Source organism: Neofelis nebulosa, chromosome 4, assembly GCF_028018385.1.
Source record: "Neofelis nebulosa isolate mNeoNeb1 chromosome 4, mNeoNeb1.pri, whole genome shotgun sequence".
Lineage (NCBI taxonomy): Eukaryota > Metazoa > Chordata > Mammalia > Carnivora > Felidae > Neofelis > Neofelis nebulosa.
Genome location: NC_080785.1, coordinates 113,905,627 through 113,932,737, shown reverse-complemented (window position 1 = coordinate 113,932,737; position 27,111 = coordinate 113,905,627). Strand labels below are relative to the sequence as shown.

At 58.6% G+C, this 27,111-nt stretch overlaps 1 protein-coding gene across 2 annotated transcripts in view; it reads right to left on the bottom strand.

The window, feature by feature from the left end:
- Positions 1-8,995: 8,995 nt before the first annotated feature.
- The window catches only part of FBLN2 (fibulin 2), an 89,843-nt gene continuing 71,727 nt past the window's right edge, over positions 8,996-27,111 (bottom strand). For both annotated transcript variants that reach the window (XM_058725852.1, XM_058725853.1), the window contains 9 exons: positions 23,799-23,933; positions 21,763-21,900; positions 19,746-19,889; positions 19,490-19,618; positions 18,905-19,030; positions 16,673-16,789; positions 16,023-16,151; positions 12,476-12,599; positions 8,996-9,899 (listed from right to left, as the gene is read on the bottom strand). In XM_058725852.1, the coding sequence (XP_058581835.1) occupies positions 9,542-9,899; positions 12,476-12,599; positions 16,023-16,151; positions 16,673-16,789; positions 18,905-19,030; positions 19,490-19,618; positions 19,746-19,889; positions 21,763-21,900; positions 23,799-23,933 (1,400 nt within the window). In that variant the 3' untranslated portion in view covers positions 8,996-9,541. The remainder of the gene's footprint in view (positions 9,900-12,475; positions 12,600-16,022; positions 16,152-16,672; positions 16,790-18,904; positions 19,031-19,489; positions 19,619-19,745; positions 19,890-21,762; positions 21,901-23,798; positions 23,934-27,111) is intronic.

Genomic DNA, 27,111 nt, shown 5'->3' with positions numbered 1-27,111 from the left:
CGAGTTCCGGGGGGCAGCGTCTTACAATGGACCCGATCAGCACTCCTCCAATGTCAACGTCATCTCAGACAAGGAAAGTCTGACAAGCCATCAGGGCCAAGAGGAGCCATGACTAACGGTAATGTGGTACCCTGGGTGGCGTCCGGGGACAAAGAAGGGCACTGATTAACAATGCAGGATATCTGAATGAGAGGCGGACTTCAGTTCATAAAAGCGTATCAGTGTTGGCTCACTCATTATGACGAATGTGTGGAATAGCGTAAGACGCTAACAATAAAGAAAACTGGGCAGGGAGGTGTGTGGGAACTGTCTGCACTGTCTTTGCACTTTTTCTGTAAATCTAAAACTACTCTAAAATAAAGGGTTTGGGGCGCCTGGGTGGCTCAGTCGGTTGAGCATCTGACCTTGGCTCAGGTTGTGATCTCGCATTCGTGGGTTAGAGCCCAGGGTCTGGCTCCGGGCTGACAGCTCAGAGCCTGGAGCCTGCTTTGGGTTCTGTGTCTCCCTCTCTCTCTGCCCCTCCCCGCCGGGAAGGGCAGGATGGGGATGCAGACCCAGACCCCAGGGACACGCGTGTGGGCGAGTGCCAGCCCTCCCCCCAAGGTCTGAAAATCAGTGCAACAGAAAGGCCAGTGGCCCTGGCACTCCCTGCATGGCCCTCTGTGCACAGACACGCCGGCCATCCCTTGTGGGTCCCAGGAGGGAGGTAAGTATTGTGACGGCACATCGGCATAGACACCCCTCCCAACCCCACCGTGCGGGTGCCTCTGTCTCTAGTTGGCTCTGCCCAGAGAGGGCAGGCAGGTTGAGCACAGCTGGGCCCCAGAGGCACCAGGAAGCCTCAGAAGGGAGGTCAGGGGGCAGGCAGGGGGCCTGCTGGAAGGTGTGTGTGTGTGTGTGTGTGTGTGTGTGTGTGTGTGTGTGTGTGTGTGTTTGCAGGGTGGCTGGCCTCCACCTGACACACCTCCGTGAACTGCCTATCCCCAGGGTCTGGGGGGGCAAAGTGCATGCAGAAGAGCAGAAAACAAAAACAGGAGCTTGAATGTCACCAGTTTTGGCTAAGATAGTTCCAGCAGGCTTGTCTAGTGTGGTGAGTGAGTCACTGGCTTGTCCCAGAGGTAAGGAAGACAGGGGCCTGGGCTTGAGATAAGGCTGGAGTGATAAAACCAGGTCCAAAGGCCTTAACCCACCAAGGTGCTTACCTCCCCAGAGGGATCGACCCCTCTAAGGACCTGCCTTCAGCCCTGTAATCCATTCTCCAGACTGCAGCCAGGGGGATGTTTGTACAACGCAAATCTGGCCCTGTCCCCACCCCACAGGGGCTCTGCAGCACCCCACGCCACCTAGATGAGATAAGAGCCCTAGCCGAGGCCTCCCTGTCCAGCCTTCGGTCACTCCCCGCACTCCTCACCCAGTCTCCAGGTGTGTCAGCCTTTGTGCCCATCTCGGGAGTTTGCATGTGCTGTTCCCCTTACCTGGCATACCCTTCCCCACTTTTTACAGCATCCCATTGGATTTTCCTGTTGCATCTGACAGACGACTCCAACCAAACTAGTTTATGCAGAAAAGAAAGTAATGACAGGAAAATTTAAAGGCCATTGTGACCGCAGGGCTGGTGGGGCTCGGGGCTCAGGTGCTGCCGTGGGGACTGTTGGTGGCCTTTAGCAGGGCCGGCTCCTGCCTCAGCATTCACCTGCAGCAACATGGGGGCAGCAGCTCCAGGCCTGATGGCCCCTCAGGTTCAAGGTCAGCCCGGTATTCCCAGGAAAGGTCTCACGGCTCCTCCCTGCCTCTCGGACTGCATCAGGGGCCCACCCTGGAACCAATCACCGTAGCAGGAACACGGGTGCTAATCGGTCGAGGCCGAGCACAGACGGACTCCAAGTTCGGGCAGGAAGTCCCAAACAGAAAGTGAGGCGCTGGGCTCAGAGCCGGGGGCTTGCAAACGCAGATGCCCTGAAAAGCCCACCCCTTTGGCCTCCCAGCTTTATACACACTTTCCTCCCACTGCAAACTCCCAAACATGCTCACACATCAATCGAAAGCATCAAAGCCAAGCATCACTGAGCCCAAGCCTCGGCTCTTTGGCGGCCGTGAAATGTGGGTATAACTCCTCATGCCATAAGTCACTCTCCATACCTAATGTCCACAGTAGAAAGAGGCAGAGAACAGCCATAATAATCCCCATCGTATTCGTACCCTTGGGTGCTTTCTGATGAGATCAACTTCAGGTTCAGCTTGTCTCTTGCTGTGGGATCGCAACGACAACAGAAAGAGGTGCCCACTGCTGTCCGAACTCCTTATTTTTCCTTCTAAGACCTTGGATGATATGGCAGGCAGACCGTCCAGTGCCTTCACCACCACCAGACGGCAAGAAGTACCATCTCTGGGCCACGGCAGGGGCACCCCCACCTCTCCCCATCACTCAGCCAGCTCCACATTCGGGGCTTTCCCTTTCTAACACCACACTCCCGGCCCCGGTTTCTGCACAGGCCGTTAAGTGGTAAGTGAGAGAAACCCCAACCTAAACCAGTTTATGCAGAAAGGGGTTCACAGACTCACATAACTCAAAAACCCCAGCGTAAGCCTAGTGCCTCTCTCCCCTGGTCCCTTGAACCTTTTGGCTAGGATCAGTTTGCAACAGAGATGACATCACAGAGTAACTATCGCCTCTTCAGCGGCAACCATCCGTGTGTGTGCATGAATTCAGCTCTAAAATCAATGCCAAGACAGGATGAAACGTGCCAGGACTTCGTTAGGGGAAGTGCCTGAGATAGAGAACGGGGAGAGGTCTGGCAAGAACCCGGGGGCAGGAGAGGGAGAGGGAAGTGCCGAGTGGAAGCATCCCTGACGCCATCAGTCTGAGGAAGCTGAGCAGCACTGTTGGGGACCCTCTGTCCGGTCGGCCATCCATCAGAGGACATCAGGAAGGTGCCTGCCTCAGTATCCCTGCAAAGCCCAGCCCCTACTGGGAGCATCCTTTGGGAAGTGTGTGTTCTTGTAACATGGCAACAGCTTGCAAAGCTTGGCAGCTCCGGGTAGGGGTGGGGCGCCTGGGTGGCTCTGTCCGTTGAGCATCCGACTTCGGCTCAGGTCACGATCTCGCGGTTCGTGGGTTTGAGCCCCACGTCGGGCTCTGCGCTGACGGCTTGGAGCCTGGAGCCTGCTTCGGATTCTGTGTCTCCCTCTCTCTCTGCCCCTCCCCCACTTGTGCTCACTCTCTCTCTCTCAAAAATAATTAAAAACTACATTTTTAAAAAAGATTGGCAGCTGGGGTCTTGGGTCACTTACACACCCATACTTGGAGGTCTGCAAGGCGTATCCTCGTGGCGCCCTCCCTCTCCACACAGAGGATCTGGTGAGCCCATCTGTGTGGCAGGAAAACTCAGAAAAGGGAGGTGAGGAGGGTGACCACAGCTTCTGTCACTGGGGCTGGCCCACAGGTGACTGCTGATACTCGTCCCCTCCTCCCTCTGCCATCAGAAAGTCCCCTCACACCTTTTTCAGGAGTTGGGGGCTCAGCTGGTGATTTGACCCAAACCACATCCCGAGATAGCTTTTGCTATTTCGCACCTTGACCGTCATGCCTGTCACTGTCTGGGGTTGCTGCGTGCGTCTGTTCACAGGCGCAGGGGCGCAAGGGCTCCTGAGGCGGTCGGGGCTCCTCCCATACCCTCCCCGCCCCGCTGTGTCAAAGCAGCCCTGCCCCCTCTGCTAACCAGAGTCAACGACGCCATCAGGGTGGAGGCCCCACTCATCACCTACTCGTCCTGGGCAAATGAGGAGACGAACGCACCTGGACAGCGGCTGTCACGGGTAGGCCGATGGAACCTTTGCCATTCCCCCTGGGAAAAGTGTGCTCCCCTTTAGGGACCAGGACCTCCAACCCTGGGGACCCCGAGTCGCAAGGACAGGAAGACAAGACCACTCAGTGGCAGGCAAGGCCTCTTCTGCTGCCTCGGATCCCAGACGGCTTACCCTTCCTTGGGGACACAGCATCATAGGGGGTCTCGGATTTAACGGGGTGCCCCCGCCCCCGTCGTGTTAGCCTGCTTCCCTCCAGCTGGCACTCCGCTTGCACCTTCAGAAAGCCGTTCCCACACTCTGTGAGGCTGGCGGCCTCCGGGTCATGCGGTATGCACATGACCCGTGGGTCCCCTGGTCATGGGCCGGTGTCTCAGCTCTTCCCCTGCACCATGTGCCGGAGGGCCACATACTCTGTAAGCCTCCAGATGATGCTTCTTGCTGAGTAGCCATCTATCCCAGAATGGAGGGGGGACGACAGAGTCACCTCACTACCAAGTGGTCCGTTGGTCTCCTCGCGGAAGAGAGACGAACGGGGGCTCCGCGTTCACGCTTGCTGCACTCAGAGGCACATGACCTCAAAATTCGTGTGCTCATGTGGGGTGGCCAGTCATGAAGACCGGCTAACGTCGCCCGGGTGAACCATTTTGTTCTCCTGGCCGGCCGTCATCCTTCCCCGGCGGACGCGCACTCGTCGGCATTAACGTGTCACACAGAAATCCTCACGCTTGTGCCCACTTCCACCTGTCTACCCACAGGCCTCCACCCAGAACCCCTGTCTCCAGTCATCCCGCCCTTTCGTGTCTAGACCTCTGGCCAGATGGCCCGTCAACGGCCACCACCCACACTGCCTCACCTCAGGTCACTTCTCCTTCCACACAAAGTGGCTGGCTGGGACGCTGCCCACAGCACCACCCACTGGGAAGATGCTCCCTGTCCGCTGTCTTCCCAGGTCACTTCTGCATGTGGCTGTTAGGCAGGTGCATCCGTTTCCAATTCGCACCTGTACTGAGCTGACCGTTCCTTTAACCAAGCTCTGGCATTTTCTTCCTCTTCCAGCTGGTTGTAGAGAAACTTCCACAAGGCAAAGGGGAGAGGCTTGGAACACGGGTGACATGGGGGTCTGAACCGCCTGCTCGTGGAGCCCGCTCACGCCTCTGGTCCTGCTCAGGCTTACCCGTGGATATGTTTCCACCTGACGGCGGACTGTGATGAGCTCATCCAACTTTATGACTTGGTGGGTCTGACAGACCCAGCATGGAGTGAGTGGCTCCAGACGCACAGCCACGTGGTGCCTGTGGTCGATTGTGTGGCCTCCACTAGGGCCCAGATGAACACACATCTGGCCCAAGTGGGAAGGCCGCCTGCATGTCTATCTGGACCCGCTGCAGCCCCGCCCAAAGCTGGCAGCTTCTGCCACGGCTCGGAATCAGCCATCAGTTTAGTCCAGGCCGCGAAGAGACACTCTGGCAGTGAGTATGCCCTATCCCCCGGGTTCCTTGCCCAGGTGTCCCACAAAAGTGCCCCGAGCTCAGTGAAGTCCTGCTTATCCAGCCTCTCATTCTGGCTCTGCTGGTCAAGCGCCCTCAAAGTCCATCTCAGGATGGCTCTTCTCAGCACCTGCTGGAGTTTTTACAATTCCTGAGTGTGCAGTCTCTTTCCTTCTTTATCAAGTCCAGCACATCTCCTGCCAGGTTATGCTGGGATTTAACCCGAGTTATTGGCCCGGCAGCCAGGAGAGGTGAGGGTGGCTCCCGAGGGGGCACGGGCTGCCTCGCAGAGTAGCGGCAAGCACCCCCCTGCATCTCCAGAGGGTCAAACGCCCAGATGTTTCCCTCCATTTTCAAGGCCTTGGGTTTCTCACCCTGGGGCCCGTGGGTTCCCATGACTGATCTTGGCTGAGCAGCAAATGTCCCTGGAGCTCCGTGACTCCCACAATCAACCAGGCCTGCAGCCTGCCACTCAGGGGTGTCTGTCCTTCCCCTGCAGCAGGCAGGTGCCTCTTCGTAAGCTGCCTTTGAAGGGCTCTGCCTCACCATCAGCCATTACCTGTTAACGCCCCAGATTTCTCCTTGTCCCTCTGCAGGCCAATACAATCTAGCAGTAACCGGCCAGTTCTGCTGTCTCTATGAGCATGGCTCCCTCATGTTTTTCAAATGCGTGCATCATCGCACCTGCTGCAGCATCCCCTCCGCTGGGACCACACGCTCCGGGTGACGTCATTAGCAATGGTGCTGCCACCTTGTGCCGGGGACTTTGCGCACCCCAACCACCCATCAGCCCCAATAGAAACTCCGGACTCCAAAGGTTCCTGTGAGCGTCCCTGTTGGGTGATGGTCTGTGGGGATTATCACACATTGAGCCCAGGAGGAAGTAATGCCATCCGGGAGGCCACAGTGACAGTGTAACCAGAAACCCCATACTCTGAGACTCCTGGATTCTGCCTTGTGCGTCTCTTCCATTGGCTTGCTTTGATTTGTATCCTTTTGCTGCAATAAAGCTGTGAAGATAAGCAAGACACTTTCTTGAGTTCTCTGAGTCATTCCAGAGAGTTACCGAAACTGAGGGTGGTCACAGGACCTCTGAGTTTGCAGCCGGCTGATCTGAAGTGTGCCCGCAGCGGAGACCAGCACGGTGGCCGAACCCGCCGTCCCTTCCAAAGGCGGAAGAAGTGGCATACACACGGAGAGAAAGGGCGTTGTAGCTGAGGGGGAAGAAAGGAATGGGTTATGCAGTGAGGGAACCCTAGCATTCCACTTATCCAGCATTACGTTAATATCTCAGGAGAGGCTTGGAGGGAGTGGTATGGTCTCTTAGCTCGATTATACCCGATGGGCAAAGCCAAGCCCTCTCCTGCCTCTGGAACCTGCCAAGGTCGAACAGAAGCTGCCAACCCGAGTGGGCCGACCTGGGAGACGTTTAGTTCTGCAACACACAATGGGCTGGGCAAGGTGTCAGTGACAGCGTGGGACCCAGCCTTATCAGCCGGGCCTTACCCACCCGCTGGACACGCTGTAGCACCCGCACCGTGAGTGGGTTTCCACGCGGCATCGACGGCCCCGCGGGTGGCAACGCTGAGTTACAGCCTCCTCGGGATGGAGGAAAACAGCCGGGCTGAGCAACAGCTGAATCTGGCTAACCGCTAGCTCATTTCTGTGCTTCACAGCTCTGCACAAGCGTATCTTGAGGTACAAACGGCGGCAGATCAGGGGGTGAGAGAAGTCAGTCTACACGCAGATGCCCAAACATGACTGCTCCAGGGGCTAGAATTCGGCTTACCTAAGGGCAGAGCCCTCAGTGCCTGGGAAGTGAGCTCTAGGCCCCTGGAATGTCCTGACAGGACTGGCTTGGCCTGGGGACGTGGGGTACTGGACAGTCTAACAATGTGACTCATAATGGGAACTTTGGGGCAGGCCAGATGGCTCTGACCTCCAGGAAGGACTGGACACCAAAGGTCAGCCGTGCTGTCAGTATGACCAAGCTCCAAAAAAGTGCTGGACACCAATGGCTTCCTGGTTGGGAACACCCTGTGTGCGAACTGTCACCCATCACACCAGGAGAGGCACCCCTCCTGGGGATACGGACCCCTCCTACCCTATGCATCATTCCCCTTGGATGATTCTACCTTGTTCCCCTTTTTCGTAACAAGGCTATCATCCTGGACTTGGCACTTCCCTGAGTTGTTCAGGTGAATTAACGAACCTGAGGGTGGTCACGGGGACCCCCAAGTCTGTGTCCGGCATCCTAAGCAAGAGCAGTCTTGTAGAGACAGTCCCTCAAACTATGGCTTGCTCCTCACACTTGCTCCTCAAACTCCTCACAGACGTGGAATTCTAGAATCGCTGAACCTTAAAGCCTCTAAAGTCAGAAGGAAATCTTGCTCTCCGAGACCCTCTGGGGGAGCCAGGCACCAAGTCAGATCCTGTGGGCGGGTCGCACAGCAGCCCCGCGAGGGAAAAAGTGCGGGCACTCCCGTCCACTGATGACACAACTGCAGCCCAGAGGGGTGATGTCACTTCGAGGGTGCACAGGGAGTCTCCCTTGAGCTGGGGGAAGAAGACATAACCGTGTAGGACAGGGCCAGCAGCCACCAGCCAGATGCTGCCCTAGCCCCTGCTGGTGTCCCTGACCTGCCTGTTGAGTGGGGGCCTGGCACCTGCTGGTCCCCACCTGCTAAGTGACTATGCCTGACACGGCTACTAGCCCTGGTTTCCCTTGAGGACGGAGCCAGTGAGGGGGGCAGGGAGGGGAAGAAAGGCCATGAGACAATGAGGCCTCCCCGGCAGGCTTACAGCAACAAGCTTTGAGGCCGGCTCATGCCACTGTTGAAAACGTTTAAATAATCGCCGTATCTTACATTGGAAGATTTTACATCAAAATGTGGTCTGGGAGCTTGTCTTGAAGAATGAGAACATCTGGCCATGCGGTGGGGGTTCCCAGGTGGCAGCATGGCTGGAGCCGTGTGGCACACGCGTTCGCACGCGCGCACACACACACACACACACACACACAGACACGTGCACTGCTGTTCCGTGGCACAAGCCTTCCTTCCACTGCCAGGCACAGAGCACTGTGATTCTGTCTCTGCTGTTTCAATGCCGGCTGCCACCCACCTGCCACCCACCACATCTCGTTCAAGGCCCCTGGAGTCACACACTGCCTCCATCTGAAATCCGCTGGCTTAGAGAAAGAGCCAAGGGGGGCAGCAAAGGTGCATGTGGGGGACTCAGACCTAGGCCCAGACGCCCGGGTGGCCTTGGACCTGTCTCTTCCCTTCTCAGCCCTCCTCCTCTGCCCCAGCCTTAAGGCCCCAGAAACCTACATGGAGAAAAAAGATGAATTCTCATCTTGGGGTTCCTGTCCACATCCTCTGTCTGACCTGATGCTTTCAGGCCCCCATGACCAGGACCAGTCCTGGAGTCTCTAGACGATATCCTGAGTGACAAACCAGCAGAGGTCCACATTTGGGGAAGGAGGAGGAAGAAAAGGAAGAGTAGAAAAATAAGAAGGATCCCAAAGCTGGCATGCATTTATACTGCAATCCCTTCACCCCCAAGGGAGCTCCTGGTTCGGGGCAAACCCCCTGAGTGAGGCCTCGAGGAAGGTCCTGATCAACAGACGCATGGGTCAGGCTGGGGATCCCTGAGACACGCAGATACGGTCGTCAAATGCAAACACTTCACAAAATAAGTAAACGTTTTTCTTTTTTCACTTTATAACCCTTTGTTACTATTTGAATATATTTTTTTGCAATGTGCACGTACTACAATTCAACAAAACACTTAACATGGTTTTTTGTTTTTTTAAAGTAAAGAGCAAATCACAGTGGAATATGAAATGGAATATCAACTTTGGGGACAGGTCACCCAGAGAAGTCCAAACACCCAGTCGTGGCCGCTGTGTTTCCTCTTCAGTCACTGTTCGGCCTTTGGCCCTCTGACTCCACCCACAGAGCACCTACAGTGACCCTGAACTGCCCTCAAAGCTTCCTCCCTCGGGTTGGGGCACGGGAGAGGCCCAGGAATCCAGTAGGAATCGAGTCAGCAAAATTAAGTTAATTTACAGAGTTATAGTAAAAACACCACCATCGCCCGGCCCCGCACATGCGGTGTTCAGCAACCACGGAAAGGTGTGCACCGGCAGGGGGCGCACGGGTTGGTGCAGGGACACAGCAGGAGGATCCTGGGGTTCCGTGGCCCCCGCAGGGCGCTCAGGCAGGCACAGGCGGGCAGGCGTCTCACAGGGCAAAGGTGGTAAAGAAGATGTGCATCTTGGCCAGGAAGGTGGTGACGGAGCCCTGACGCCAGAGCTTCATCTCCACGTCCAGGGCGAAGTCCCGGGGCTCACGCACCAAGCGCTGCAGGTAGACGACGCCCGTGAAAGCGTTGAGCGGGCGCGTGCCAAAGTAGCCCTCCTCGTTGCCCTTGGTGATGGTCAGGGAGATGGTGTCGCCCGCGAAGACGGGCACCGGGCTGATGCGGAAGATGTGTGCCGGCACGAGCAGGCCCGTCTGGAAGTTGAGCTGGTAGTACGTGATGCGTGCCGGCGAGTTCTGGCACTCCAGGAAGTCACGGCATGTGGTGCGCTCGCACTTCCTGTGGGATGCACGGGGGCTCGGTCAGCGGGCCCGGGGGCTCGTGTGCGTCCGTGCCTTCCCGCCCCTGACGTCCGACCGTCCGCGACCCGGCACAGGCCTCAGACGCAGGCTTGAGGGCCGGCCAGCCCCGGCGTACCGAGTCACCTTACCTCTCTGGGCCTCAGTTTCCTCATCTGTAAGACGGGCTACTAGCCCGTGGTCTCGCCAGCTGGCTGGGCTGAGTTAACAAACGCGCAGGGCTTCGCGATCGGCCTGGCACGGTGTGTTAGCAGCCCTCGGTCATGCGTGTGTCCCCCACTCGCCTTCTTCCTCCCTCCCTTCATTCTTACCCACCTTCGTCCGCCTTGTTTGCACTCGCACGCTTGCCATTTGCACAGATTCCCCGGGCACAGCGTTTTGATGGTTTTAATCATTTTCCAAATTCCTTTTCTTCTGTAACTGACTCTCCGTTGGAGCCATTTCCTCTCCTCACTCGGAACAGCCTGCCCTTTTCCAGGGGAAGCCTCTCCGCAGACCGGGGCCAACGGCCCGCGTGGGGCTCCACCTCACCCCCGCCTGAGGAAGCCTGGAGGCTCGGCCAAGCCACGCAACAGTGACAATGGGGGGTGAGCCTCCACCAAAGCCACCGGGGGCCTCGGCTTCTGAGCACAGCACCCCTCTGTCCCTTCCTGACTCTCGGAGCCACTAAATCACCGTCTACAAGCTCACTGCTTCCAAAACGGACACTGCTCAGGCGCCAGGCCTCAGCAAGCAGCTGTACAGGATCCTCTGAGCAGAGGTCCCCAACCGGTGAAGCGCGACAGGCACCACGACAACCACCACGTCACCAGCCACAAGTGACTGAGGCCGCAACTCACCGCTCTTTCCTCATCTCATACGCGTGCCTGCCCCCAGGTGGCGCTGCTCTCATCCCCACGTTGCAGATGGGGCCACCAAGACCCACAGAAGGGAGGCTACCTATCCAGGCCACCCCAACCACACTCCCCTAAATGTCCCAGCGCGCATGCACGTGGATGCTACGGTGTATGTGGTGCTGAAAAACGGCAAACTGCCAACAGGGCAGCCGGGAATCATGAACGCATCCATACTGCTCGTGGGCGTGCCGCACGCACAGACGTGAGACAGCTAAGAGGGAGAAACTTGTGCCAGGCTAAGAGGGAAGGTGGACACACTCAGCAGCCATGAGATTTGGCTGCAGGGGGCAGGGAGGGGCAAGAACTTTGGCCTTGCCCACTTGTTGTTGAACTACTTTTTTCAAATGTGTATTCATTTTTGAGAGAGCGAGCACAAACAGAGAAGGGGCAGGGGGAGGGAAGAGAGGATCTGAAGTGGACTCTGAGCCTGTCAACACGGGGCTTGAACCCACAGACTGTGAGATCATGACCTGAGCCGAAGTTGGACACTCAACCAACTGAGCCACCCAGGCGCCCCTGTTGTTAAGATAGTTTTAAAAGCGGATGTCACGTTTGCAATTCTAAAAATGTACATCTGGAAAATACCTTACAAAGTAAAATAAAGTGGGAAACAACTGAATTATAGGAAAAACAAAAGCACTCTATGAAAACGTATGTTTAGTAAAGAAAGGACAAGAAAGGGGAGCCTGGGTGGCTCAGGCGGTTAAGCATCCAACTTCAGCTCAGGTCATGATCTCGCAGTTCATGAGTTCAAGCCCCGCGTTGGGCTCTGTGCTGACAGCTCAGAGCCTGAAGCTGCTTCAGATTCTATGTCTCTCTCACTCTCTGCCCCTCCCCTGCTCATACACACTCTCTCTCTCTCTCTCACTCAAAAATAAGTAAAACGTTAAAATTAAAAGAAAAAAGGGGACAGGAAGTATGGCAAAATGCCAAGAAGTTATCAACAAGAAGTGTGGTCACAGGTCCGTAAGATGGTCCCAGGTGTCCCGCCTCCTGATGGTCATGCCTCGCGTGGTCCCTCCTCAGGGTACCCCACCTCTCGCAGTGGCGAGCTGTGTGGCCAGCGGCAGAAGGGATGGTATGTCACTTCTAACATTAGATTAGGTTACAAAGGGCTGTCACCTGCTCTCCTGATGACCCGTGCCAAGGGAGACCACATCACAAGCAGCCTCATGGGAGAGGTCCACGCGGGGAGGAGCTGAGGCCTGCTGCCCACAGCCACGTGAGCGAGCAGCAGGGTCCTGCAGCCCCAGTCAAGCCTTCAGATGACGCGGCTCCACAAGACTTTGAGCTGCAACCACCCAGCTAAGCTGCTGCCGGCTTCCTGACCCTAACAGCCATTTGTCTGTAAAGAGGCTGAGTGTTGGGATAATGCATTACACAACAGCAACTCGTGTGTGTGTGTGTGTGTGTGTGTGTGTGTGCACGCGCACGCACGCAGGAGCAGAGATTTTCCGCGAGTTTTCTTCCCTTTGCTCTCCACACCCTGAGCAAGGTGCTTCTAACTTGTACCACGTATGGTCAATTAGACCACAGACCCAGTGGCCGGGGCCTGTGAGGAGCAGGAGGGGTGGAGGCAGGCACCACGGCCTCTCCCCCAGACAGCACGAGACGGGTGCGGGGGTCCCGGGCCTGGGGCCGGGGGAGGGGGGGTACTCACGTTTCGGAGACGCGGACGTAGTTCGGAGGGCACTCGAAGCGCAGGCAGCGGAAGCCGCCCCGGATGTTATAGCAGGTCTCGGCCTCAGAGCAGTTGTGGGTGCCCAGCGCACACTCGTCCAGGTCTGGGGGGTGGGGGAGAGGAGGGTGAAGAGTGGGGTCCCCCGGCCGGGGGCAGGAGTCCACACCACCCTGGCCCACGCTGCAGGCCCGGGTCTCAGGGCAGCTCGTCCCAACGGTAAGCACACAGCTCCCAGACCACCCTATGCCACACGTACCCGCCCAGGGGCCGAGGACCCTGCTCTAAAAACAATCATTTGTGTCTCCTGAGGGCTTCCCATACTCCCAGAATAAGAATCTAGTCCCTTCATGGACACCACAGGCCCCTCTGGCCCTTCTGCGTCAGAGCTTCTCTCCTTCCCCTTAGGCTGCAGCCCTATGGGACTAGTCTGGGCCGCCCCAACACCCTGACCCCTATCCCACCGCAGGGGCTTTGCATATGCCGTTCCCACTACTGGAACTTTCCCCACATCTTCCCACGGCTGGCTCCTTCTCATCTCTTGGGTCTCAGCTCAGGGCCACCCCCTGCAGGATACCCTCCCCGTCCACCCTACAGTGGTCCCCTCCCATTTCATTCTCCTTCTACTTCCTGTCCTGCTCTGAAACACACTACTTAGTATGTCCTGTGTCCAGCCTTCCCCTCCTCAGTGTGAGCTCCAGAAGGCCAGGGGTGTGTGTCCCTCTTGGTCCTGTGGTGTCCCCAGCATCCAGCAGGGTGCCTGGCACACAGCAGGTGCTCCACACACATGGCCAGATGGAAGTGAGGGACCCATCCCTTGTAAATACAGACTCAAAGATGCACGGCGACGAATGCCCCCGCACACCGCACAGACGTGCTCACACTCCCTGCGTGCACACACACAAACAGGCAGATGGCTGAGCACACCCATACGCTCACGCATACCCACACAGATACACAGAATCACAGCCACAGGCATACGAGGAGGGCCCTTTCTGGATGCTGAAATACACACACGCACACACACATGCACACACGTATGGATACGTATCTGACAAACGCTCAGAGAAGCACCCATGGGTGTGTGTGTGCACACATGTTGCACAGGCAACCTGTAAGTCAAGTAGGATAAAATAAATGGGTTCCAGAGACCCCGTCCGTGAAGACCAGCTGCTCAGCTCAGATAGCGTGGCCCCCGGGGGCCCCACAAGGGCTGCCCCTGGGGTGAGGGGAGCAGAGTTCCTGTCAGGAGCTTCCCTGGGAAGCTTCTGGTTTCTTTCTCCAATCCTCCACACTGATCCAGTTTAGGGGTTTCTCCTCACTCAATCCTCATGCCAGGCCTGTGGGGTGAGGGTCGTGGGCCTCCCCAGACACAGGAGGGGCACAGCCTTGCTCAAGGTCGCACAGCAGTCAGCAGGCAGCTGGGGCCAGAAGCCAGGGGTCCAATTGCGATGCCACGCGGTGGCAGTTACAACGGCAGCCAAGCTGCATCCCGAGTCTGCCGCCTGGCGTCCATCCGATGTGTGAGGCCCTGCTGCACTCACTCACTTGTCCCCACAACCCCACGAAGCAGGAACGGTGTCACTTCCCACCCTCACGTGTGCTCAGGGTTCAGGGCTCGAACCCCCAACCCGTCCCAGACTCCAGGCTGTGGGACACCATCCCCTGTGGCGACAGATCAGCTGACATTCATTCACCTCTCCAAGCCTCCCTCCCTTTCCTCCTATGCAAACTGGGTCACGATCCCCATTTCCCAGGGTGGTGCAAAGGCGAGTGGGAGAAAACAGGGCAGGAGTCAGTGGGACCAGGATGGGCGCGGTTGTCATCCTGATGGTTCATTAACTGAATCCACATGAAAGGAGGGCCTTCTGCTCTTCCCCCTTTGGCCCCAGCTATGCTTGGGCGGCCCACAATGGGAGCAGGAAGTCCTGACCCGAGCTTGGGCAGGGGTGTGGCGGGAAGCAGGAGGGAGCTGCTTCTTGCTGTCTGCCCACCCAGTGCTGATGGAGATGCCTAGAAGTGAGCAGGAGGAGCGCCAAGGGTCAGCACCACTGCAGCCTGGCCTCACCACGCTCACAGGAAGCTACCAAGGACTTCCCTGTGAGCCTGGGGTCACCACCCCTCAATGCTTCCAGGCCCCTCGTATCTGCGGGGCCCTTGACCCTGGAGCCTCTCTTGGAGAGGTCAGGCCAAAGGGAGAGCTGGACAAGGCCATATGCCCAGGGGGTGTATGTACACACACACACACACACACACACACACACACGTATCTATACTGGCATAACAAGACTGGAAAAAATGCATCTAAGTATCAGGAGTAGTTGCCTCTCCATTCAGGTGAGTGGTTGAACGTTCAGTAAGCACCTACTGTGTGCCGGGCACTGCCCTACATGCCAATGAACGAGTCACAGCCCTTCCTTCACGGAGCACGTTTCTAAAACACGCTGCCAAGTCTCAATTCCTTCACATTTTTCTGTCCTTTTTTTTTTTGACCACTGAAGAGAGGCAGGATTTACTGTGACATATTAACCAGCAGGTTCTGTTCTCCGCTGGCTGTGCTCCCATCCTCCCGCTGGAGCCGTGAGACCTCGGTGGTTGGCCTGAGACACAACAGGACCAGGGAGCACAAAGAGGGTCACCCCTTAGATCTGATGGTCAGCGGGCTATAGACGTGGATACCACTGGTGATTCAGGAAGTGGACATAACCAGGCAGAACCACCAACCCATGCTCTGTCCCTGTCCAGCCTGTGACAGCACGGAGACTTTTCCAGCAAGAGAATCTGGAGGGGAAGCAAAGGCTATCACATGTGCAGCGGGGCCCCTGTCTCACCTGACCTCCTGATGGAGGCTACAGATGTAGCAGGGACAGAAGAGAGGTGACCCGTGCCTTCCACCTTGCCCAGGTGGCTTGCCAGGCCTAGCTTTGGTGGCTTCAGGAAGTCCCAATGGAACCGAACTTATAATCGTGACTTCCCAACTTAGAAGGAAGATTAGAGATCACAGAACCTGGTCCCCATCCACGGAAGTAGCTGCAAACTGCAAAAGCAGGTGACTGCCCACCTAGTCTGTACAACCCCAGTGACGGGAAGTCCCCCCCTCCCCAGTTCCGTGTGGCCCTACCCAGCTCTGCATAGCTCCGGCTGGGACAGTGTCTTTCTGCATGCAAGCTTAGTAGACGCAGCTGCCTGCGGATGGACATTACAACCCCTGAGCTACAACCCTGAGGCTCTCTCCAGGTTCCTCACCCGCCTTTTAGGACCACCATTCAGGATGCCTGTCCCTGCCCCAGGAGAGGGCCCAGAGCTCAGCCCAAGCCTGGAAGACTAGCCCGAGCTGAGTCGAACAGAAGACTGTCTCCTTCCTCATCCCGGGCACAGACCTCAGTTAACGTGGCCACCAGCGGCATTGGCTATTCCCCGCTTATGCACTAGGTGTCATAGCTCCAATCGCACAGCAAGCTGTGTAAGGCTTTCTGGGCCTGCTCAGAGCCTGCCCGAGGCACTGGTGGGGCAGGGACCCCTTGCTTACCCTTGCAGGACCTCCCATTGGCCGTCATGGCGTAGCCGTGCTCCGGGCATGCACACTGGTAGCTCCCTGGCACGTTGATACAGCGGAAGGTACAGAGGATGCCGGCTCCCTGAGCACACTCGTCAATGTCTGTCAGAGAGAGGGTCAGCCCCTCGTGAAGCCCCTGTACCCGCAGGGCCCAGCCACTGACAGTCATTCTGGCCCTGCCACAGCCCCGGAGCCCAGGGGCCCATTTTACCAATGAGGACAACAGGGCACAGAGAGGGGAAAGAGTTGCCAAAACCCACACCGCAAAACGGGACTCCCATTCCAGTGCTCACTCCCTGGGGCTGCCCCATTGTTGCTGCTATCGGCGCAGGGCCGAGAAGTTACAAGGCACAGGCCTGGACAAGGTCTGTTAGCGCAGCCTCCGTCTCGCCGAGGCCAGGACCGTCGCCGCCACTTTACGGCGGAGAAGCCCGAGGTCAGGGCTGGGGAGCTCCCGCCCCAGGTCACGCAGCCGAGCAAATGGCAGGGCTCAGAGTCCAGCTCTGATGTGACGCTAAAGCCTGTGTATGTCCCGCGTGTCCCTGCCCGGCATGGAGCCTCTGGGGGCCCGCAGGGGAAGGCGTGCCAGTGGGTCAGGGCGCCCCCGGGCAGGGGAGGGGTACCTGTGCAGGTGTGCCCATCCTCGGCCAGCTGGTAGCCTTGACGACAATAGCACTGGTAGGAGCCATAGGTGTTGGTGCACTCCTGGCTGCAGCGCCGGGTCTCACACTCGTTCACGTCTGCAGGGAGACCGGCCTGTGGTCGAGGCACAGTCCTCCCGGCCCAGCAGTGCGGGCCAGGGCCCCAGCTGACCTGGAGCCTTAGCTTGGGAAGCCACTCGTTCCAGCCCCTCTCAGGGGCCAGTGGGGAACCAGAGACCCCGGAAAGGGCAAGGAGCCCACCAGGGGAATGCAGCCGAGGCAGGGGCGGGGCCGGGGCTTGCTGGCAGAGTCTCGGCCTGCTGCCTGGAGGAGGCAGCTACAGAAAGATGGGGCTCAGGTCTCCCGGGCGGGGAGTTAGATGCCGCCCTATGGAGAGCCCGTAGCGCCTGGGAGAGACGGCTCTGGGAAGTATCATCTACACGCCAACCCCTCGAGGGCTGGGGCCTCGCCTGCCTGCCCTGATCCCCAGGCCTGCCCCTGCATGGGGCTGGGGGGAAGGGTAAGAGCTGCACGTATGGGCGTATGGGCCAAACGACGTGGCAGCCGACGAACGAGAGGTCAATTCGTGGCTCCGCTTGAACATCTGCACCCTGAGCTCCTTGAGGGCAGGGACGCGGCTTTCCCTCATCCAACCAGGAACTGCTGAGCTCCTACAACATCCTGGGTCTGTGCTGAACTTGGGGACTTAGCCGGGAACAAGATGGACAAAACCTCCACTTTGCGGAGCTCACGCTCACACGTGTGCTGGTAAAGAAGGGGGAGGGGTCAACTAAATGAGTAAAATAACCAGTATGTCAGGAGGGGCAAATGCTGTGGGGAAAGAGCAGAGAAAGGGACAGGGAGTGTGTCTGGGAGGGCTGAAGCTCTGCAGGCGTGTGGGCATCTGGGGGAAGTGTTCCAGGTAGAAGGCACAGTAAGAGCAAAGACCCTGGGGTGAGCGTCTGCCTGGTGCCCTCAAGGGACAGCAGCAAGGAAGCCAGCGTGGTCAGAGCAGAGTGAGCCAGGGGAGGGGAGCAGGAGAAGTCAGTCATGTAGAGCCTGGTCACACTTCCCTGCCCCTGGGCTGGCCCTGTCCCACGGGAGGGCCAGCCCAGGGGTCTCAAAAGGCTCTCCTGCCCAGGAGGGAGGTAAGAGCCCCTAAAATGGGAAGGGCTGGGGAAGACGGTGCCAGTTAACCATGGCTGGAGACCCACATCCCCTTCCCTCGCCGACCTCCTCACCCCTCCACTGAGCCACCTCGGGACTTCCCTCCGTCCCAGTCCTGCCAGGCCTGGTCCGACCATGCTGCAAACACACATGGGAATAGCCTGACAGTCCACACATGTAAGAACTTGGCCTCAGATACCAGCCCGTGGGCAGGGTCCAGCCCGTTCACATGCTTGGCTTAACTCACAGTGTGTCTTTTGAAAGTTTAAATCCGGGGCGCCTGGCTGGCTGAGTCGGTTAAGTGTCTGACTTCAGCTCAGGTCATGATCTCATAGCTTGTGGGTTTGAGTCCCACATCGGGCTCTGTGCTGACAGCTCAGAGCCTGGAGCCTGCTTCAGATTCTATGTCTCCCCCTCTCTCTGCCCCTCCCCTGCTCGTTCTCTCTCTCTCTCAAAAATAAACATTAAAAAAATAATAATAAATTTAAAAAATAAGTTTAAATCCATTGTAACATGTAAAAACCCAGCAGATTTTACACAGATACCTAAATGTCTAACATCTGGAAAACCAGGAAGATTGGGTCGCCCCGGACTGGTGCTGCTGGGTGGCACCGTCCACAGGTGCCGTGTGGCTGCTGCTATTTGGTGGCCGCTGCGCTCTCCAGGTGGCCAGGAACCCTACCTCATGTTTCACTCACTTCTGTTCCTTGCCTGGACCCCCAGGCTGTGCGGTCACGACCAGGATCAGAACCCACGAAGGGGCAGAGGCTGGGCTGCCACCCGGGTCTGAAAGGAGCTGCCGTCCGGGGGTACGGACGCCTCAGAAACCCACCCCTCTGGTCCGAGATGGCTGGGCCCTGGGCCCTCCAGGAGGGCCCATGGCAGGAAAGAGCCGGACCAGCTGAGGCCAGGGTGCGTTTGCAGAAGTAGGGAAGTGGCATGAGGTAGGGACGGGGTCTGTGAAGCTATGAGGCCAGGGCCCGGGCGAGATGGCTTTCCATGGTGGCTGTGCATCTGTGCGGGGTCGGAGGTCGGGCCCAGAGGTACCTTCGCAGCGCTTGCCATCGGCAGCCAGCAGGAAACCGGAGGCGCAGGAACAGCGGTAGGAGCCCAGGGTGTTCTCACACGTGTGCTGGCACAGGCGGCCGGGTGAGGTCCAGCACTCATTCACGTCTGCAAGCGAGCGGCGGGCAGGGGGTGGGTGGCCCGTGGCGACGGCAGGGGTGGCCCGGAGCCTGCTCCCCCCACCCCCAGGTAGAAGAGGGGGCTGGGTGAGGACAGGGACACAGACACCCAGGAGGGACAGGGAGGAACCAGGACAGGGAACGGGAGAGGCAAAAAGACCGGGGCAGACGAGAAAGGCAGCAAGGGTGTCGGAAGGAGGCTGCAGGCAGAGACAGGGATGGAGACGGACACAGCAAGGGGCGAGAAAGGAGGGTGGCAGCGACCAAGACCGAGAGAAGCAGGGAGGACAGCAGCAAGGAGGCACCACTGGGCAGGATGGCAGCAGGCGGTCCAGCCGGGGCCACCCAGCGTGCCGGCAGAGCAGGGCGGAGGGAGGAGGAGGCCTGAGGGCCAGGCGGGGGCAGCCGGACCCTCCGCGGGGGCTCCCGGCCACCAGCGCCCACCTACCGACGCAGGCCCGGCCGAAGGCGTCCCGCTGGAAGCCAACTTTGCAGTCACAGCGGTAGGAGCCGGGGAGGTTGTGACACACCTGCCCCTCACCGCACTGGTGCACGCCGGTCTCACACTCGTTCACGTCTGCCAGGGGAGGCGAGCAGGGCACCCTGAGGCCTCGGCTCTCCCTCTGCGAGGGCCTCCCACAGGCAGAGGAGCCCGGGAAGGCCCAGGCCGGATGGGAGGCAGGGAGGGAGGAGGTTGGCCTCACCCACACACTTGGTCCCGTCCTGGCTGGCGTGGTAGCCTCGCCCACAGAGCAGCGGGTTCCTCTGGCATGTGTAGGAGCCCACGGTGTTGACGCAGCTAAAGCCTGGCCGACAGGGCTCGGACAGCGACGTACATTCGTTGATGTCTGCAGAAGCGGTGCGGGTGACGGGGGGCCTGGCACAGCTGAGTCCAGGGTCACACCGGGAGGTGGTCTGTGTGGGGCTCCAGACCAGCCCTGGATAGGGCTGCAGGGTCACACCGTCCCAGTCCCGTGTCCTATGACCCCAGGGCCTTTTCCTCCAAGAACCTCGCCCGCTGGGCGCTTCCTACATTCTCACAGTTGCCCTGATGAAGCAGCTGAAGGCAGAGGTCCCCCTACGACTTCGAGCTGAGTCCTAGGCTACCTACAGTAAGTTGTGCCCCTGCTCTGCATTTTCCCACCAAACCATCAAGCTCATCATCCATCTCTCCCTCACACTCTGCCCTAGCCTCACTGTTTCCTCATCATCCCATGATGCCCCAGCCCACCACAGGGCCTTGGCACATGCTGCCCCCCCCCCCCCCCCCCCCGGCCAACACTGCCCTCAGATATTTTCAGGGCTGGCTTCCTTCCTCTCTTCCTCAGGTCCCTGCCCCAATGCCACCTCCAACCATTCTAGGTAGATGAGCCCGCCCCCCTTTTTAAGACTGTTTTCTCTACTTGCTTTATTATTTATCAAAGCACCTTTGAATAACTGCCACTTCTATAAATATGTCTGCCTATTCAGTCCCTCCTTCTCCAAAATGTCTCATTAAAGTGACAGAACTCCCTGGGGCACCTGGGCGGCCCAGTCAGTTAAGTGTCTGACTCTCGATTTCGGCTCATGATCTTGCAGTTGTGGGATTGAACCCTGCGTTGGGCTCCGTGCTGAGCGTGGAGCTTGCTTGGGATTCTCTTTCTCTCTCTCTCCACACCCCCAACCCCTCTCCTGCTCATTCTCTCTCTCTCTCAAAATAAAATAAACTTAAAAGGAGTGCCAGAACTCCCTGACATCTAGAACCAGGCACATTTTCAGTGCTCCGAAAATGTTGTCAACGAACGAATCAGTGAGGAACTATTGGCCATCGGGCAGACGCCTCCCCACCTTGCCCTGACCCCGGCTGGGTATCCCAGGGCAGATCGCAGGGACCTTCTTGTGCCCACGACCCTGCAGTGACCCCGTGACATTGCTAGGGTCACACAGTGAGGAGCTGTAAAGGCGGTGCCCCAGAAAGGCGTGTGACAGAGCCACACTCTCACACACCCCCGGTTTCTGTCCACACCCAGTGGCCGGCCTTGCACACCTGCCCGCCTTCCCACCTCTCCGTCTGCATCTTTCACCCCACCCCACCCCCACAGGGTTGAGCACAGCCTTGGCCATGCCCGCACCAGACGCTGGCAGTCCCGCGGGGGCTCTGGCGCCCTGCCTCTGGGCCAGACGCGCTCAGGAGCCCTGGGGGAGGCGAGGCTGCCAGCCAGCAGCTGTGCGGATGGAGTCGGAGAGTGTGAGATCTCAGACCCACACAAGGACAACCAGGCCACCATATGCAGGCCTTAACCCAGGAGTGCGGCCCGAAATCAACCCGTCCTTTCGCCTCATCCTCCTCACTAGCATTCTCTACAAATAGAAACTGTAGCGACTATCACATATAGCAGAGAGAGTAATGTTTTGTGGCACCTGTGTTCCGGCCACATGTAAATGTGTCTTTACCAAGTCAAGACAAAAATATTCCCTGCGGCTAGCTAGGCTAAAAGAATCTGAGACGCACTCATGCCCACAGATGGGTAAGCAGAGGCCACAGGAGAAGGAGCTCAGCCAAGGTCAGACAGCTCAGGATAGTAAGCGTTCCGATTCCCAAGTGCCTCCTGGGGCACGGACATGTCTATTCACGGGTAGGGACGCTGAGGCTGGGAGAGGGGACCAGCAGCCAGCAGGGAGGCCCCAATGCCCCCTCCCAGAGACCGCCCTCCCCCCGCCCCGCCCCTGGGCCCTGCTCACCCACGCAGTTGCCCTCGGGGTCCTGAAGGAAGCCATCCATGCAGCGCGGCCGTGCCTGGCAGTAGAAGGAGCCCTTGGTGTTCTGGCACGTGAAGCCCGCCTGGCAATTGTGTTTGCCCAGCTCACACTCGTCCACATCTGCCACGCAGAGGCGGGGTGTCAGGGCTCGGCGGGGCGGGGGCTGGGGGCTGGCAGGCCCCTGCCCGTACTCCCCACCATGACCTTGACGACGACATCGCCACACTGACCGAGCTCCTCTGCAGTACCAGGCACTGTCCCAAGCACTCCGAGATGGATTATTTACGCGACGCTCGTGACAAGCCTAGGAAGCAGGTGCTGTGACGAACCCCATCCTCGACAAGGGGGACTGAGGCACACACACGGTTGGAGCGCTCGGCGGCACTGGGCTGGGCCCTGCTGCACACTTCCCGGGGCCGCAGAAAGGAGCGTGAACGCTCATGCTCAAGGGCCTGCGTCCAGGCCTCTTGGGAGGCGGTGCGGCCGATGGAGCCACACCTGGACAGCTCCGAGCGGGTCACCGAGGGCTCCTCACCTCTGCACGGCACTCCACTGTTTACAAAGTGCTGGCACTGCCCTTTCCCTCACGCTCCCTGCAGCAGTCACACCAGGCCTCCTTCACAGACGAGGAAACGGAGACGGGACGCGGGAGGGCCACACACGCTCAGCCGCAGGGCGGACGCTCGCTCAGGTTTGCCGCTGACTGCCAGACCAGTGCCTGCGTGTGCGTCTGTCTGTGCTCCTGCCACCTGTCCGTCCTTGCCTCCACCCACCCCCTGTCTGGTTTCCAAGGCCTCCGCCACTTTGTCACAGCAGCCCAGTCTCTGGGAGGCCCTGCACGGGGTTCCAGGCACCCGGATGTGAACCGGGCACGGCCGCCTTTCAGGGACCACCACATGCCTGCGGAGGCAGCCCCTCCACAGACCAGAGTGGCTAACAAGGAGGTGGCCAGCACCCCGAGGCGACAGAGCGGCAGCGGGCGTGGGACACGTCCAGGGGGGCGGTGCCCCTTGCCAGGTGTCGGCGTTCTTGGGTTGGGGGTGCTGGCCCTGGATCCAGGTGTGCACACATGTGTGCCGAGGGGACGGGGCTCATCTCTCATCCCCCCTCCCAGCTGCCCCCACCCCCAGCTCAGGGCCGGACACGGAGCTTGCTAAGCCACCCCCCTGCACCCCGAGCTCACGCCCGACTCTGGGCCACTCCTCATCCACGATTTCCAGGGTTTGCAACAATTACACACCTCTGTAGGTCTTACCTCTTTGGTGACATCCTCCTGAACATTTTTAGTTAGAAAAAAAACCATGCTTCCCATCACCTGTGAAACAGGCTCTCAACCCCCTCCCTAATGGGCCCTGCCAACCCCACCCCCATCCTTCCACACTCCCAGCCTGCCTGTAACCTCGAGACTTTCCGTTCTTTGACCATGCCAAGATCTCCCCTGTCCCCAAAGGCCTCACACTTGCTGTTCCCTCTGCCTGGAGCCCCATGACTCCACGTCTGGGTTCCTCGGACATCACCTCTGTGGGAGGCCTCTCTGGACCCCCACCAAAGGGAGCACCCAGCCCACAGACACTCCTGCCCCCCCCCCCCATTTGCTTGTGCAGCCTCTGTCTCCCTCATCAGGGGGTGACAGAGAAGGACACCGTGCCCCAGCAGCTCAGGATGTATCTGTTCAAATGGTTCAAGGAAAATTCTCCCTCTTCTTAGGAGACTAGAATTTTCCAGTGGAAGGCACACGAGTGAGCCTTCTGTGGAGCTCTACCCAATGTACAAACAGGGGAACAACTCCACACCAAGACACCAGCAAAGGTCACAAGCCCAGAAGCACACTCTGGCTCCCCACCACCAGCCTCAGATGCCCCCACCCTGCCCCAAACACTGGTCATCCGTGGGGGCTTCCCACAGGCAAGAAACCCAAGTGCTTGGGGCCTGCCAGAGGAAGAAGGCTCTGGGCAGGGTGAGGGTGGGGCCAGGGGCAGGGCACGGCAGGGGTGGGGTGTCCAGCCTGCCCTCCTCACCTGCGCACTCGCCATCCTGGAAGGCGTAGCCGGGCTCACAGGTGAGAGCCTTGTAGCAGTGGAAGGAGCCCACGGTGTTCACACAGTGCTCTCCCCGGCTGCACGTGTGCAGGTCTGCCACACACTCGTTGATGTCTGCGGGGGGAGGGGCCGTCAGGGGCCATGGGATGGCGGCAGGACCTTGCCCTGGCTCGGCCAGCCCCGCCCTCGAGGCCTCAAGGTGCTCACCACCCAGAGACTCACACGTGGTTGGTGTCCACCTGTCTGTGCATCCGTTCATTCAACAAAGATTTATCAAGCATCTGCTGTGCCAACAAGCATTGTTCCTGGCACCAGATCACATCCATCAGTGACTAAGACAGACACAGCCCTGGCGGAGGCCCAACAGATAAATACACAAAGTAGGGAGGGAGGTGGTCACGAGTGCTGTGGAAAAGACAGAGCAGGGCCAAGGAAATAAGGAGTGCATAGGGACAGCAGGGAGGTCGGGGAGGGATCGTCCGACAAGAGGGCCTTGGAGCAAGCGTCTGAAGGGGTGACAGAATGAGCCAAGCAGACATTCCTGGCAGAGAGGACAATGGACGCCAGGGCCCCGAGGAGGGAGCCTGCCAGGCAGATTGAAGGACCGGCCAGGAGGGGGTGTGGCTGCAGGGGAAAGAAGAGAAGAGAGTGTTCGGAGATGGCAGAGCAAAGTGGGAGCCACGGAGGGTTCCGGCAGAGGACTGAAATGGCCTCGCTCATTTGTAACAGGGTCCCCTGGCTGGGTGGGAATGCTCCGGCGGGGGGGGGGGGGGGGGAGTGTGGAGGCTGTTAGGACAGAAGATGGATGCTGGGGTTCAGACCACCACCCACGGAGGTGAGGAGAAGCCAGCCGTTTCTGGAAATGCAGTGAAGGTAGAACCGACTGGATCCACTGATGGATGAGACGGAGGTGAGCAAGAAAGAGGAGCTGAGAGGTGTGCAGAGCTTTCTGGCTGAGCAGCCAGACAGGCAGGGGTGCCAGCCCTGGCGATGGGGACGGCTTTCAGAACCAGGCTGGCAGGGAAGGTCAGAGCCTGTGGACACATTGCATTCGAGTGTCAAGAGGCAGCCAGGCACACACGTGAGTTCACTGAAGGGGTCTGAGCGGAGACACTAACCAGGGAGTGGTCAGTCACTGAGGTCACCCAGGGCACAGGACACAGAAGAGGCCAAGAACCCACTTGGGATGAGCAAGTGTGAAGGGGAGAAGCCGGTGACAGTGTGCAAAGGGAGGGCAGGACACTGGAGAGTCAGCCAGAAACTGCCCCAGGCCTGGCGCTCTGGATGACGGCCGGCCGGCCCAGTGCCTGCCGCCTCCACGCTCCAGCAGGCAGGGAGGTGCCCCAGTCATTCGCTGATGCGTTCCTCCCTTCACACACAGTAACCAGCACCTATCCTGTGCCAGGTGGTCAAGTGGGGGCATTGGCCACAGCGCCTGCCCTCAAGGGAACTGCCAGCCTGCCATGGGGACGGGACAGGGAGGAGAGATGCTGGGGAGAAAAGCGATAGGCTCGGAGCCCTGGCCTGTCAGAGTCACTTCTCGGGGGCAGCGACAGGTGAGCTAATTCCACGAGGATGCTGGAGACCAGGTGGAAGGGGGCAGAGCAGGGCAATGAGGGAAGAGACTCCCCCAGCCTCACAGGTGAGCCAAATGGCACATGGGCCAGGCTGACCGTGAGACTTCAGTGGGGGTGGGGAGGTGGGAAAGGGAGAGTTTGGGGCCAGCAGTTTCCAAGGAAGGCTTGGCTGGGCAAGATGAAGACTTCCGATTCACAGGATGGATGGACAGGGGAGGTATGTTCCCACAACCCCAGAAACGCCAGAGCCCCAACAGCCTGGGAGGAATCATGGTAACAAATAAAAGCAGCCAGCACTCAGTGAGGTTCACTAGGGGCCTGGCGGTTTACAGATGCAGCTTCACAAACGAGGAAATAGGTCTCCCAGAGGGGCTGTGACCGGACCAAAGTCACACAGCCTGCACGTGGCAGCAGCAAAAAGGGAACCCAGAGCACCCGGCCTAGAGCTGCGCCCTTTCCACGCTGCTGTGGGAGAGGCCCCAGAACCCTCCCATCATCTAGCAGCACAGCCCATCTGGGACACTTTTCCCAGGGGCCAAGATGGTCCTCAAAGGGCTGGGCACAAAAGGCAAACAGCAGAAATTGCACGTCCATCAGGAGCCTTCTGACCTGGCCCCACCCGATCCCACTGTGGCTTCCATACCTCCAGTGATGGGGGGCTCACTACCTATGCAGGCTGCCTCGGCGTGACACATTTGTTGAATCATAACAATGACGTCGAATACCAGGACATTCTTCACACAGACTAACTCAATCTCTACAGTGACTAAGGTGGATGTTATCACTATCTCATTTCACGGATGAAGAAACAGGCTCAGAGAGCTGAACTGATTTGTCTGAGGTCTTACAACAGGAAAGCTCAGAGCCAGAATTTGAACCCACACAGTCTGGCCACAGAGGCCATACTCTTCATCCGCGTGTGAATCTCCCACGTCACCAGCCAGGGTTCATGAGCATGCGTGGAGCGAACAGATGACCGGCAGAAGACATCGGTACCCATTTGTGCATGAATAAATGATGGAAAGACCAAGTGCTAACAGATGGTAAGAAGAGCAGGTCAGTGGAATGAGAGGAAGGACAGGAGACGCCCATGTGTCTGTGCAGAATGAGCAAGGAGGGAGACACGAAAGAATGAGAATGTGAGCTCATAAATTTTGCTGAATGAAATACACCTTTGCTCTTCTAGTCCCAGAACCTGTTTTCTGGCTACCTGGTGACCCCTTTTACTGCAAGATCTTCTGTCCAGGCCACCAGGGGAGCCCGCACACCCAGGCACGGCACGGGCTTCCTGGGAGGGGTGCTTGCAGGCCTGGGCAGGATCCGCCTTCCCAGACATACACACACAGACACGACCCAGACAGGAAGAGCCGCCCAGCCACTGACAAGCAGGTTCGGGAGGGCTCATGTTGTGCCGACGGCTGGGGGGGCCAAGGGCAAACATGTCTGCAGCCGCCCCTCAGCCCAGCGCCGCGGGCCCATCTGCCCAGCGGCGGAGGGTGACGAAGAAGAGGACATGTCCAGGCTGGACATGGTCCCCAAGCACAAAGAAGACAGACGGGGCTCTGATCACGTGCCCTGGACGCGCTCTGCACTGCTCCTACCTGCACACTTGTGTTCAAGCTGTTCCTCCCACCCTGCACGCCCTTCCCGATTTCCAAGTCCCATCCATCCGTGGAGACCACTGCAAATGCCACCTTCTCCGGGAAGTGTGCCCA